The following is a 14,796-nucleotide window of genomic DNA, read 5'->3' on the forward strand; positions in this document are numbered from 1 at the left end:
ACGGTCTATAACGCGTTTGAGGCAAAACTTCCCAACCACTTCTTTTTAAATAGTTTTAACAGGTATTGTAACATGTGGCCGATCGTTGTCATGATGGAATATTACAATAATGATCGCTACAAACGAATCAGTTGCATTCGGTGCAGCTAGCCTGTGATGGTCTGGTCCGATTTCAGTAACTCGTAATAGATATAAACATTTTGCTCTCACCAAATACAGAGAATTACCTTAGCGACATGGATATTTGGCTTTTGTGTCGATTTGTGCTGGTTGGCCGGGCTTCACAAAGGATCTCTCCTTTTATAGTATTCAAGCAGAATTTCAGACATACAAAATCGTCTTTCAAGGTATCTGGCTTCAATTCGTATTGCTTTTTAATGAATCCTGCTGCTCGAGTAGCTCCCAATGATTTTGCAAGCTCTTGTTGCCTTTGACAACAATCTTCGTGGTGTAATGCCTCCAATTCTTGGTCTTCAAACTTTTTTGGCTGCCTTTGGCGATCTTCTGTGTCAAAATCACCGATTCTGAATTACATAAGTTTTGGTGAGCAATAGTGTCAATTTATTGTAGATAAATAATATTTTGTTCTAAAAAAAGTTCAACTTTGTCTTATTCCTGCAACTAACCTTACATGCCAACCAACAGTACCATCCTACACACTGTAGCCAAGGATTATAAAATGAAGACCATGTTTTACCTACATTTATGATTACAGCGATGTCTAGAGAGTTCGAAACAAAAAAATAAAAAACAAAAATGATATGTATGTAATTTGCCTTTATTTACCAATACAATAATAAACAAATTACCGGAAACTCAACATGCAATAAATTGAAATTGAGCACCAACGTCTACTGTTCGTACACAACCGAGGCATAAATTAGACAACACGTTCGAACACATCGTCAGTTATTATTTTAACGTTAAACATGAATTACCTAAATCGCGTACAACCGGAAGCGGCTCTAAGAAGAAATCTTGAGAATCCGTTGCATTTAAATGTCTTACGGCGGCCAACAAATGACATACCCAGGCGTAATCATTTCGAAAGACCCGAATTGAAAAAACAAGAAAGTGTGGTGGATTTTAAAAAAGTTATTGCCGAAAATACCGATGAATTTTGTCAGCATTCGACATTGCATGGCTTAAAATATATTGTCGATCAACAATTGTATCCGGGCGAAAGGATTTTCTTTGCCATGTCATTTGTGGCCGTTGTCTTAATGTCGATATTTTTCATTTCCAATGTGTATGCCAAATGGCGTTCCACGCCCGTTATTGTGGGCATAAATCCGGAACCGAGTTTTATTGTTAATGAACCCTTTCCGGCCGTTACGTTGTGTAATTTAAATCAAGCCTCTAAGGCTAGAGCCCAAATGTATAAGGAGTAAGTGAGAATCGAATTAACAGAGTTTCGAATTGATTTGTTATAAGATCTGTTTTGAATTTATAGAGATTCAAGTGAATACACCATGTTACAGTTGTTGTGCAAACGGGAAGTGAACTTGTCAATGGCGGATTCGATAAATTGGAATAATTTTGAGGATTTTATTGTGAATGTAAGTTGTGAAGTGAAATTGTGAAAAAAATTCGGTTATAAAGGACTTTTCAAGAGTGATATTAAGTACTGTATTAAGAATTCAGCTTAATTTTCTGCTTCTGATATAAGTTCATAAAATTAAAGCAAATACTATTGAATTACTTCCAATAAACACTAGAGTAGAGGAATTTCATACAAAATACTAAGAAAATTGGATCAGCTCAAAAATACTGCAGTCACTCCAATTCTGATTAGAAATATTGAAAGCTTCATAAAAAAATTAGGAAAAACCACAAAAAACTATAAAAAATAAGCTTTTATCTTTATTCGGATTTTTTCAAAATATCGAACACAACAAAACAGATATCCCACTCGCATTCCACTCAGCGACAAAAAGGCTATTAAAGGAAAAGACATGAGCTTTCTTTTGAGCAAAAAAAATAAATAAAAGATGGGTCCATTGAAAAAAAGCCAGCAAATTTTTGGATTTTGCAAAAAATGTCAAAACTTGTATGTCTTGAGTTACAAAACATTTAATTTCAAAAAAGTTTTTGATTTTGCAAAAAAAGTACATTTTTTTTTTCCCCAATAGTTTATCTATTTAAACTATTGGGGACAAATTTTGCTAAGAACAATAGGTAGTAAATTACATGAATGAAAAAAAAACACCTGTTTGACCAAAATGCAAAATTTTGAGGCCGTTAACTCAGAGAGTTCTTGTTGAAAAATTGTGTCTAAATTACTGTCCTTGGTGCAAATCGGAAGAAATCTCACATGTATATTATTAATCCTTATTATATTCTGTGTCTGTGTAAAACATTCTCAAGTCCAAAATATATAAAGAACTTAACAGGGTTTCCAAAAAAATGTTTTTCATTGTCCTAAGCAGTTTGGTATTGGAAATCAGTAAAATCGATTCAGTGTAGCCAGAGTTATGGAACAAATTGTACACAACCCCTCAAAAAATTAAATTGTTCACAATATATTACAGATAATTCAACGAAATTTTGTCTATTTTTATGATAAACTAGTTGATCGCCCCGGCTTCGCCCGATAGCATTTACTAATGTTAGTTCTTCAACCCACGCACACCAGCCTGTTCTTATTTATTTGCAAATAAAATATATAAATTTGTACTGCATACTTTAGGGAGCTTTTTTTATTACAGTTTTTTTATAATAAATTTCATACCCATAGAGGTCCTTTTATTTTGGCTCTATCGCACTTAAAATTCGGTTGATGAAAAAATTCAAGTATTTGTCTTAAATTGCTGGCCACCACTGTATCTAAAAAAACTAAAAAAATATGGAACAAAATTAAAAAAAGTAAATAAATAAACCTAAATAACTCTTGACCTAAAAGTGATAATCTACATATTTATATTTTAAACTAGTTCATCGCCCCGGCTTCGCCCGGTAGCATTTACTAATGTTAGTTATTCAAGTTTCTCCAACCCACGCACACCAGCCTGTTCTGATTTATTTGCAAACAAAATATCTAAATTTGCACTGCATACTTTAGGGAGCTTTTTTATTACAGTTGACTGGACTCAAAAAAAAGAATTTCCGAGTTTTACCCGGAATTTTTAAATTATTTTTCTTTACAAACCATCTCCTGAAAATTTCGAATCGAATAAAAAAAAATCAGCCAAATCGCTCCAGCCGTTCTCACGTGATGACATTGCATACATGGACCATTACATTTTTATATATATATAGATATAGACGAACAAATTTTGTAGAAAATAGTAAGAATCGGTCCATGATTACTCCTAGCCCCCATACAAATTTATTCACGAAATATGGCGCTATAATATATAAATGCCAATAGAATGGGAATATCCATACGAAATTCAGCAAAAATAAGTTTTATGTAAAAATAAATCACAAGACCATATTTTCGATGGATTGGACCATATTAGACCATAGCATCCATATAATGTCCACTTTCTAAAATCAGCTATATACTCAAATCAATATTAAACCAAATTTTTACAGAAACAGTCATATTTAAGCAAAAATTATTTTGACAAATTTTGTGTATATGGGTCCATATTTGACCATATCCACCACACAGTGGTATATAGAGAAAAAAGAGGGAAATAAATCTGTAAAATCTAAACCCTTAGTCCGATTTGAATGAAATTTGATACGCGCAAATATGAAGTGTTGTCGAGTTTTAGTTTTGAATTTTGGCCAGGGATCCCCAAAGTAGGACACATCGGGTATGTTCAATTTTTGAAACTATTCTATTTCTTTGTCTGTGTTCCGATTTCAATATATATAATCTCCTCGTCCAGCACAATTCAAAAAACATCGTCGTAGCTATCAAAAAAATAAATTTTCAACATTTTTACCCACCATACTCAAGTTTTTTGATAACAGCGGGTCCAAATATATACCGATTTTCTCCATTTTTTATTAGATAAACAACAAATGTATATGTCAAACAATAAAAGAATTTTATTGCAAACAATAATAGAAAAAGAATCTTGACTTACTCCAAAGTTATATGCATTTGAATTGAACAATTTAAAAAAGGCGATTTTTCGGTATTTTTTGGTAAAAAATTACTTTTTTCTTTTTATGTTATCTAAAAAATTTCTAAGAAGATGTGTTAGAAATTTATAAAATAGAAAATTGTTGATACCGAGTGGACCAGTTTCATACAAAAAACGTATATTTTTTTATGTAAAATTAAATTTTAGGGCAAAAATTATTAAATCGCATAGTCGATATCAAAATATAGTAACCTATTTTGGAAAGCCCAACAAGTTCATAAATATTTTGTAAAGGGATTGATAACCCCGCCCCTGGATAGCAAAAAAAAACTAAAAAAATCCCATTTTGGGATTTTTCAAAACTAATTTTGGAATTGCGGGATTCCTGATAACAAATTTTATTTTGTAAATTGTCAAAAATTTTATAATAATTTTTGAAAAATTAACAAATTCCCCTATCCATTGATATACATATAATATTACTTATAGCTTATGTCTTTTACGGAAATAAATCTGGCATTTCTAAACGGCTAGTCCGATCGGAATAAAACACTTTTTCATACCAAACTATTTTCTTAATATTTTATTCAACAAAAAGTCAGTGGTTCTGACTTAAGGTAGGGTCACACATGGCAAATATTTGCTCAAAAAAGCGTAACCACTTTTTTTTAGGACAAATTTGTTTGACGTGTTTACTATTGCAAATGTTTTGTAAGATCAAACAGCATCAAATACAATAAAACTAATTTTTTTGTTTTGAATCATCCTAAGTAAAATAAGGTTTTGAAATAAACAAAAGAATTCAAATGTATTTTATTTAGTGGTTACGTCTTTTTCTTCAAATATTTGTCATGCCTGACGCTACCTTTAGAAAATTTATAAAATTTTTTTTTGAAGGACTGAGTTTTAAAGTCGCATATTTATACCCTACACCACCATAGTGGGGAGGGTATTATGCGTTTGTGCAGATGTTTGTAACGCCCAAAAATATTAGTCTAACACCCACCTTAAAGTATACCGATCGACTTAGAATCACTTTCTGAGTCGATTAAACGATGTCCGTCCGTCCGTCCGTCTGGTTGGCTGGCTGGCTGTCCATGTAAACCTTGTGCGCAGAGTACAGGTCGCAATTTTGAAGATATTTCGATCAAATTTGGTACATATTACTTTTTCGGCCCAAGGACGAAGCCTATTGAAACTGGCTGAAATCGGTCCATTATTTCACCTAGCCCCCATACAAATGTCCCCTCGAAATTGGACTTTATCGGTCATAAAAGTTTAATTTATCTATATATCTACACAAATTTCGCTCCAAATAAGTTTTATATATACAAAATTCATGTCACCAAATTTTGTTACGATCGGTCCATAATTAGTCATAGCTCCCACATAGACCCGCTTCCGAAAATCACTTTAACGTGCATAAATCGCTTAAAAATGTTGGTATACACACAAAATTCAACATAGTTAACTTTAATATAGACATAAATAACACGACCTAATTTTATGGTGATCGGTCCATAATTGGTCATAGCTCCCATATAAAACCCACTTCCGAAAATCACTCAAAAATATAAATTATTGATATTTTAAAAGAAAAATATTTTTACTCATTTACTTGGTGTAGGGTATTATATGGTCGGGCTTGACCGACCATACTTTCTTACTTGTTTTGAATGTAATTGAGAAATGAAATTTTTTTTGTAAGACCAAAAATTAACTAATCTAAACAAATAAAAATAGTTCGGATTAAATGTGGATCAAATTTGCAATCATATTAAAATTTGGATACAAATTTTAGTTTTAGAAACTCAATAAATATGTAATTTGTAATAAAATCTTTATTTATTAACAAAACTCAATAACTCAAAGTTTTTTAAATTTGTTATTCTAAATAACAAAGTGTAAAAAAACTTGTCAACTTGGCTAGGAAACAAAAAAAATTTACATGTCGAAGGTACTTTGAGCCCCTATAGCGCCGCTCCTTTTATCCGATCGGACCAGCCGTTTAGAAATGCCAGATTTATTTCCAAAAAATTTTGATACTGCCCCACTGTGCACTGTTATTTTCATTCATAAAAAGATGTTAAGTTTTTCCTTATTAGTTTGCCACGTATCGAGGACTTTAAGCGGTTAAAAATCTCAGATTTATTTGCTATTATGATTCTGCCCTACAGTGGGCTGTTAGTTCAAATTTTGAAAATAAAATTCCAAAAATTAATATTTGATAAGCTTGTCTAAAGTAGTTCTAATTTATAATCACAACAAAGAAAATAGATTCATGGTGGCTATTCAGATCCATATTACATAGTTCATCAGATTCGACTTCACTAGAGTAAAGCAATTCAGAATCATTTCGAAGTTTAAGAAAATTCTGATAGTGTCAAAAAAATTAAAGAAAATCCATATTGAAACTGATACACCAAAATGTTTTTTTAAAGACGGTAAAATTTAGAAAACCTTATTTGATAACCAATTCTGGAACCCATTCTGTGGAACAATGTTATGATTTTAAAATCTATGTATATAATTTTCTAATCACACCTGGAATGGACAGCCATATAAACTGGAATTTGTATAAAGATTTAAAGAAACCAGTTGTTTAGAAAACTTTTCAAAATAATTTTATGTTCAAAATGTAATAATGATTGCTAAATGGATTCCAAAATCGATAAGCGAACATTTGTTTTAAACAATAAAAGTTTTTTAACTGCTTGGCAAAACTAGTTTCAACTAGTGAATAAAACACCATTGATGAAAGAACTAGTTCTAGAATCGTTCTAAAAGAGGGATTTATGTTATTTAGTGCTTCTGCAGAACTTTGACAATTTCAAACAAACATCACATAGTGGTTTAAAAACTTTTTTTTTTGGAAATAATTCGGTATTTTGGGAAATTTCATATGGTTTGAGCTGAAGTATTTTCGAGTTGATTTACGTTCGTTCAGCTTCCTAGCGGTTATGGGGGCAAGTATGTAGCCCCTCAAAATTGGTCACCTCGGGTGTCAAATATTTAAAAAAAATCGCCAAAAATTCATTTATGATCCGAATGAGCTGAAATTTTCATACGCATTATATGAAAAAACGTACAAACTTGTCAAATGGGGCAAGGTTTGTGGAACTTGTGAGGAGTAAATAAAGGCTTTATATACATATAAGTATTTGATATTGTTGAAAACATTATGACTTGAGAATTGATATTTTAGTAAAATTAAATAATTTTATAAAATTTTAGGACTTCATTTACCTTAAATTACTGTAAAATTTAAACAATTAAAGATATCATTTGGAACCAACATAGACTCAAATGTCCTTAAATCAATGACATTAGAATTGAAATTTTTTATTTTCAAATACAGAAATTCCTAATAGGGGGAAATGTGTTCCAAAAACTTAATTTTTTTTTAGAAAAGTGCATACTGTAACATTATTTACCGTGTTATAGTAAAAATACTTAGTAGGTATTTAAGAAATATGGAGCTTTTTCGTGGATCGGTGCTTTGCCTTTTTAGAATTTTTTACTCAAACCGAAATTTTTTTTTTTAAATTGGACAAGTTTGGATAGGACTGGGGTGTGATATGTCCGCTTAAGTGAGCCAAATTTTTCTTTACATGCTTTTGCATTAAGTTATCTTTCCGGATCATATAAAAATTCTATATAGTCCCGAAGAATTTTTTTTTCTACAAAAGAAAAAATATATGGTCTTTTTTGGGAAAAAACGTAAAAAAATACGGCCCTTTTTACAAGTTCCAACTTTGGATGCGTATAACTTTTTATAGGGAAGAGATAACTGTTAGCGAGTTGTTTTTATTTTATTTAGAATTTTATCGCCAAAATAGCTGATATTTTAAAAATAAATTTCGACCTTCCGGCGGCTCGTCATATCTAAAAAACCATAAAAAGATCGAGCAAAATTAAAAAAAAACAAGTAAAAGTACTATATTCGGCCGTGCCGAATCTTATATACCCTTCACCAAATTATACTTCAAAATTTTAAATATTTTTAGGTAAACAAAATTTTATATTTTTCCAGTTGTTTTTTTAATTTTTTGGAAAAAAATTTTTTTTGATTGTTTTTAAATTTTTTTTTTTAAAATTTAAAATTTTTTTTTTTTAAATTTAAAATTTTTTTTTTTGTTTTTTGAATTTTTTTTTTGTGAAAAAAAAATTCGGGTTAAAATTTTTTTTCCGATTTTGACCCATTGTAGGTCCAACTTACTATGGTCTTGTATACGTCGTTGCAAATGTCTTTGAAATATCTATCATTAGATATCCATATTGTCTATATTAATGTTTTAGTAATCCAAATATAGGTCAAAAATAGGTCAAAAATCGAGGTTGTCTTGGTTTTTTCCTCATATCTCAGCCATTTGTGGACCGATTTTGCTGATTTTAAATAGCAAAATTTTCGAAAGCATGTCTGACAGAATTATTGAAGATTTGGATCCCGAAGATATCTGGGGTCTTCAGAAAACTGATTTCAACAGACAGACAGACAGACAGACAGACAGACAGACAGACAGACAGACAGACAGACAGACAGACAGACAGACAGACAGACAGACAGACAGACAGACAGACAGACAGACAGACAGACAGACAGACAGACAGACAGACAGACAGACAGACAGACAGACAGACAGACAGACAGACAGACAGACAGACAGACAGACAGACAGACAGACAGACAGACAGACAGACAGACAGACAGACAGACAGACAGACAGACAGACAGACAGACAGACAGACAGACAGACAGACAGACAGACAGACAGACAGACAGACAGACAGACAGACAGACAGACAGACAGACAGACAGACAGACAGACAGACAGACAGACAGACAGACAGACAGACAGACAGACAGACAGACAGACAGACAGACAGACAGACAGACAGACAGACAGACCGACATGGCTTAATCGACTCCGCTATCTATAAGGATCCAGAATATATATACTTGAAATAAATGAAAAATGTAGAAATTACAAACGGAATGACAAACTTATATATACCCTTCTCACGAAGGTGAAGGGTATAACAAGTGAGAGAGTTACATATGTATGTATGTATATTAGACTGTGCCGAATTTTATATATCTAATTATATTTCAAAATAAAAATTTCAAATATTTTAACGTGAACAAAATTTATTTTTTTTTTAGTTTTTTTAATTTTTAGTAAAATTTTTTTAAATTTTCAAATTTTTTTTTAAACTTTTTTTTGGTGAAAAAAAAATTCGGATATTTTTCCGATTTTGACCCATTGTAGGTCCAACTTACTATGGTCTTATATACGTCGTTGCAAAGGTCTTTGAAATATCTATCATTAGATCTCCATATTGTCTTATTAATATCTTATTGACTTAGTAATCCAGATATATGTCAAAAATCGAGGTTGTCCTGGTGTTTTCCTCATATCTCAGCCATTTGTGGACCGATTTTGCTGATTTTAAAAAGCAAACTTCTCAAAAGCATGTCTGACCGAATTATTGAAGATTTGGATCCCGAAGATGTCCGGGGTCTTCAGAAAATTGATTTCAACAGACAGACGGACCTTCTCACGAAGGTGAATGGTATAATAAATCAATAAACCTGAATATCTCTTAAACTAATAGAGATAACCTAGACTCGTAAGCGTAGATCTTCTCAAGGACTATTTATATTCAAAATTTCAGCTCATTCGGATCATAAATGGATTTTTGGCGATTTTTTAAAAAAAAATTGAGACCCGAGTTGACCAACTTTGAGGGGCTACGTTCTGGCCTCCATTAAGGCTAGGAAGCTGAACAAACGTAAAACACCTCAGCTCAAACCATATGAAATTTTGTAACAATATCTCCAATAGTTCCCAAGATACCGCATTATTTCCAAAAAAAAGTTTCTAAAAAACTGTGCATCATTAAATAAACTAGAACGAATATTTGTTATATGCATACATTCTAGTACTAGTGGTTTAAACATTTGTATATGACTTTATTTATGAAAGACAATAATAAAAACATTTAGCTAAATTTAATTCTTAAACAGGTTTAGGAAGTGGTGGAGGATGGATTGACCACAGAGGAGTTAGTGGTTGAGTCACGATTAGTTCCAAGGTTCGGATATACATAGTTAAACTATCCTTTTAATTTTTTTTGGGATTTCAATAAAACTTAGAAAATGCATTTTTGCAAAGAAATTCCATTGGAGCTTATCAGAAATATGAAACTATATGTGAAGTTCAGAATTTTTTATGTAAATTAAATACAATACTACTGTAAATTTGGAACAATTTAATGTTATATTTCGCAATTTATCATTTTCCTAGATATCCCAACCATGTGAAGAAATGATAGTCGGCTGCAACTATGGTGCTGTGGACTATAAATGTAGCGACATTTTTCGCACCATAGTCACCGATGAGGGTCTCTGTTGTGTATTCAATATGTTAAGTCCAAATTTCATGTATAATGTAGAGTAAGTATGATATTTTATTAAAAATACTTTATTTAAAACATCTTAATACTTTAAAATTTGCAGAGTTTCCAAACTACGCAATCAAACATACAATGACGAGGCTGAAGCTGTAAACTGGGATCCCGAACGAGGTTATCCTGACGAGTTACCCGAAATTTTCTATCCGCGAACTTCTGTGGGTACAGGAATAACCTTGGGCTTAAGTCTAACATTTGATATAGATCTGTCGGACTACTATTGTTCTTCTACAGCAAGTGTGGGCCTTAAAATGGCACTACATAGTCCTGCCGAAATTCCTCATGTACGAGAAATTGGCACCCTATTGCCAGCAGGAAGTGAGACTAAGATACGCATACGCACGGATAAAACTGAAGCAGCGCTGAATTTAAAATCAATTAATAAACAATATAGAAAATGTCTCTTTGATGGCGAAGAGAAATTGGAATATTTTTCGTACTACAATCGCCGTAACTGTGAACGGGAATGTCAGGCTCGTCAACTATTGGACTCTTGTAAATGTCTGAATTACTATATGCCCATGCTGGAGAAAGATGCTAGAATATGTGGTCTGAAGGATACACCTTGTGTTGACATGGTTTTACAAAATAAACGCAACAGATCCCATTCGGCAATGGAGGATTGTCAGCATAAATGTTGGCCCAGTTGTTTTGATTTGAATTTCTATACGGATTTCTTTTCCGCACCCATATCTCATGAGGGCTTTGCCATTGCCAATAAGTTTGTAAAGAATACCACCAGTGAATATGCCGAAAAGAATATGGCGGTGGTGCATTTTTATTTCACCGACAATACATTTCGTAGCACTAAACAAACGGAATTTATTGGCATGACGGATTTTTTGTGTAAGTTAAAAATTAAAAGAATAAAATATTGTTTATCTATTAAATTTATTTATTTCTTATTATTACAGCCAGTGTTGGTGGTTTGATGGGTTTATTCATGGGCTTTAGTTTCATTTCTATAGCCGAATTTATTTACTATGCTGTATTGCGTCCCTATCATGTGGTGCAGCGTCACGATCGCATTAAAGGTGGCAGTCGTGCCGATATTTCTTTTCCCAACTCTCGAAATCCTTCTTTGCGTTTTATAGATGCTCCATCTTATTATGTAACAACGGATCCTTTGATTAAACCTTCAAAGTTGCAGCAGTTTCCGCACAGGCAAATAGAACGTCGTAATAGCGATCACTTTGGCCAGATAATCCCAAAGTCCAATAGGAGACAGATTAATTAGTATTTCATGTTGCCAATATTTAAAATTTAAGTTACAAGCACAAATTAATAAATCAAATTGTATTAAGTATTATAAATAATTTATTTAAATAGTATTCGGCAGGACCGAATCGAATGATACCCTACACCATATGAAATCAGAATTTTTTATTTTTGTGTAGGATAAATTAAATAATTATGAAATACTAAAATATTTTCATTGAACATTTTATTTATACTTTGGAACATAAGTTATAAAGTCACGAAAGATTTTAATTTTCCAGTAGAAAAATAAAAATAGTTTAGCAATAACTTCCTAAAAATTACTCTTTGAAATTGAAATTGTAGAATTGTCCAAGAAACTGTTAAATTAACTAAAATATTTTTTACCACAAAATAATACATACATATATAGCGCTATAATTCGTGTCATAATAAACAAATTTGAAAAAATATGCATAGTCAAATTCTGCAAATTTTTTGAATTTTGGGTCAAAATAAGGAACATCAGAATGTTTCATTGGGTCGAATTTTATGGACGATCAAAAAGTAAAAAAATCGTATAGCAGAAACTCATTATACGGAAAAGTCTAAGAAAGTTTCAACAAGAAACCATAGGTCTAAAATCAAATCCTATCTTGCGCATTTCGTCTTTTATGTACATTAAATTCAAAGTATTTAAAAGAGTAATAAAAATAAAATTGCAATGAAAATATATTTTTATCAAAAAATAGCTTAAAATTTAGGGTGCTTAAAAAAATTTACAATAAAAAAAAATTTTTCCTGTATCAACCAGATCAGTTGCGAGTAACGGAGGGTTAAGAGTTCATTATATTTTAATAAAAAACATAACGGTACATGTCAGCGTATTCATGCAGATTGACAATTCATTTCACAACATTGTTGAAATTTGAGCAGTTTGGAAGACGGTCGCACAGTTGTGTATGAAAACAAGTAATAAGCTATATTTGGCTGTGCCGAATCTTATATACCCTTCACCAAATTATACTTTAAAATAAAAATTTTAAATATTTTTAGGTAAACAAAATTTAAATTTTGTTTCCAGTTGTTTTTTCGAAATTGTGGCTGACTTCATAAACGCATTTTGCAAAGCAACACTACAATGTATAGTGTTCATAAACGCAATAGATTTTGTTTTGGCAATGTCGCAAGTTCATTATTGTATGGCAATGCTTGTCCATGCGCATCATCTGTCAAATTTGTGAACTGTTTTCATTTATGATTCTTTACAAAACATTTATGCGTTCATGAATGTCACAAAGTATTGCTTTGCCTTGTAATTGCTTTGCATTACTGCGTTTATGAAGTGGGACTGTTTTATAAATTTTTTTTTAAATTTTAAAATTTTAAATTTTTAAATTTTTTTTTTTTAATTTGAAAAAATTTTTTTTTTTAGTTTTTAATTTTTTAATATTTAGTTAAAAAAAAATGTTGGTCAAAAATAAAAATTCGGGTTAAAAAATATTTTTTCCGATTTTGACCCATTGTAGGTCCAACATACTAGGTCTTATATACGCCGTTGCACAGGTTTTTGAAATATCTATCATTAGATATCCATATTGTCTATATTAATGATTTAGTAATCCATATATGGGTCAAAAATAGGTCAAAAATCGAGGTTGTCCAGGTTTTTTCCTTATATCTCAGCCATTTGTGGGCCGATTTTCTCGATTTTAAATAGCAACCGAGCCGGAAGATATTGATGTATCATTCGTGTATGTAAGTTATTTGGGGGCTTCAGAAAGTTGATTTCAACACACAGACGGACAGACGGACATGGCTATATCGACTCCGCTATCTATAACGATTGAGAATATACATATATACTTTGTGGGGTCGCAAATGAAAAATGTAGAAATTACAAACGGAATGACAAACTTATATATACCCTTGCCACTCATGGTGAAGGGTATAAAAAGATGGAAATAAATCTGTAAGGCTTAGTCCAATTTGAATGAAATTTGACATGCGCAAAGAGGAAGTCTTGTAGAGTTCAAGGTATCATGGTAACTAGTGAAACACTCCATTCTAAAGGATAATATTCAAGGCGTAATATAGCATTAAAATCTAAAAGCATTTTGTTACTGATTTTGTCAATACCAGGCGCTTTCGAATCTCAAAACGTAACTCTACGTTTTGAGATTCGAAAATAGGGTGTAACAGGTGGCAACTCAATTGTGAGTAATCCGATTGCGGGGTTACGTTCAGATTTTTTTGGTATTTATTCAATGATTCCATTTTTTTGAAATTCGAAGAGCATTTTAAGACTTTTTATACAATCTTTAAGCTTCGATTTGAGTTGGGGGGGGGGATCAGTGCAATTGTCACTCACTTTTCTTTTTATACCCTACACCACCATAGTGGGGAGGGTATTATGCGTTTGTGCAGATGTTTGTAACGCCCAAAAATATTAGTCTAACACCCACCTTAAAGTATACCGATCGACTTAGAATCACTTTCTGAGTCGATTAAACGATGTCCGTCCGTCCGTCTGGTTGGCTGGCTGGCTGGCTGGCTGGCTGGCTGGCTGGCTGGCTGGCTGGCTGGCTGGCTGGCTGGCTGGCTGGCTGGCTGGCTGGCTGGCTGGCTGTCCATGTAAACCTTGTGCGCAGAGTACAGGTCGCAATTTTGAAGATATTTCGACCAAATTTGGTACATATTACTTTTTCGGCCCAAGGACCAAGCCTATTGAAACTGGCTGAAATCGGTCCATTATTTCACCTAGCCCCCATACAAATGTCCCCTCGAAATTGGACTTTATCGGTCATAATCGTTTAATTTATCTATGTATCTACACAAATAAGTTTTATATATACAAAATTCATGTCACTAAATTTTGTCACGATCGGTCCATAATTAGTCATAGCTCCCATATAGACCCGCTTCCGAAAATAACTTTAACGTGCATAAATCGCTTAAAAATGTTGGTATACACACAAAATTCAACATAGTTAACTTTAATATAGACATAAATCACACGACCTAATTTTATGGTGATCGGTCCATAATTGGTCATAGCCCCCATATAAGGCCCACTTCCGAAAAT

At 32.3% G+C, this 14,796-nt stretch overlaps 1 protein-coding gene across 1 annotated transcript; it reads left to right on the top strand.

Annotated features, from left to right (window-relative positions):
• Positions 1–892: 892 nt before the first annotated feature.
• On the top strand, positions 893–11,830 carry LOC135957632 (pickpocket protein 28-like). The gene is made up of 5 exons (XM_065508417.1): positions 893–1,387; positions 1,454–1,559; positions 10,349–10,497; positions 10,561–11,360; positions 11,429–11,830. Exons 1-5 carry the CDS (start codon positions 930–932, stop codon positions 11,749–11,751), a joined length of 1,836 nt encoding a protein of 611 aa, XP_065364489.1. The 5' UTR covers positions 893–929; the 3' UTR covers positions 11,752–11,830.
• Positions 11,831–14,796: the final 2,966 nt, after the last annotated feature.

Source organism: Calliphora vicina, chromosome 4 (assembly GCF_958450345.1).
Source record: "Calliphora vicina chromosome 4, idCalVici1.1, whole genome shotgun sequence".
NCBI classification, from domain to species: domain Eukaryota; kingdom Metazoa; phylum Arthropoda; class Insecta; order Diptera; family Calliphoridae; genus Calliphora; species Calliphora vicina.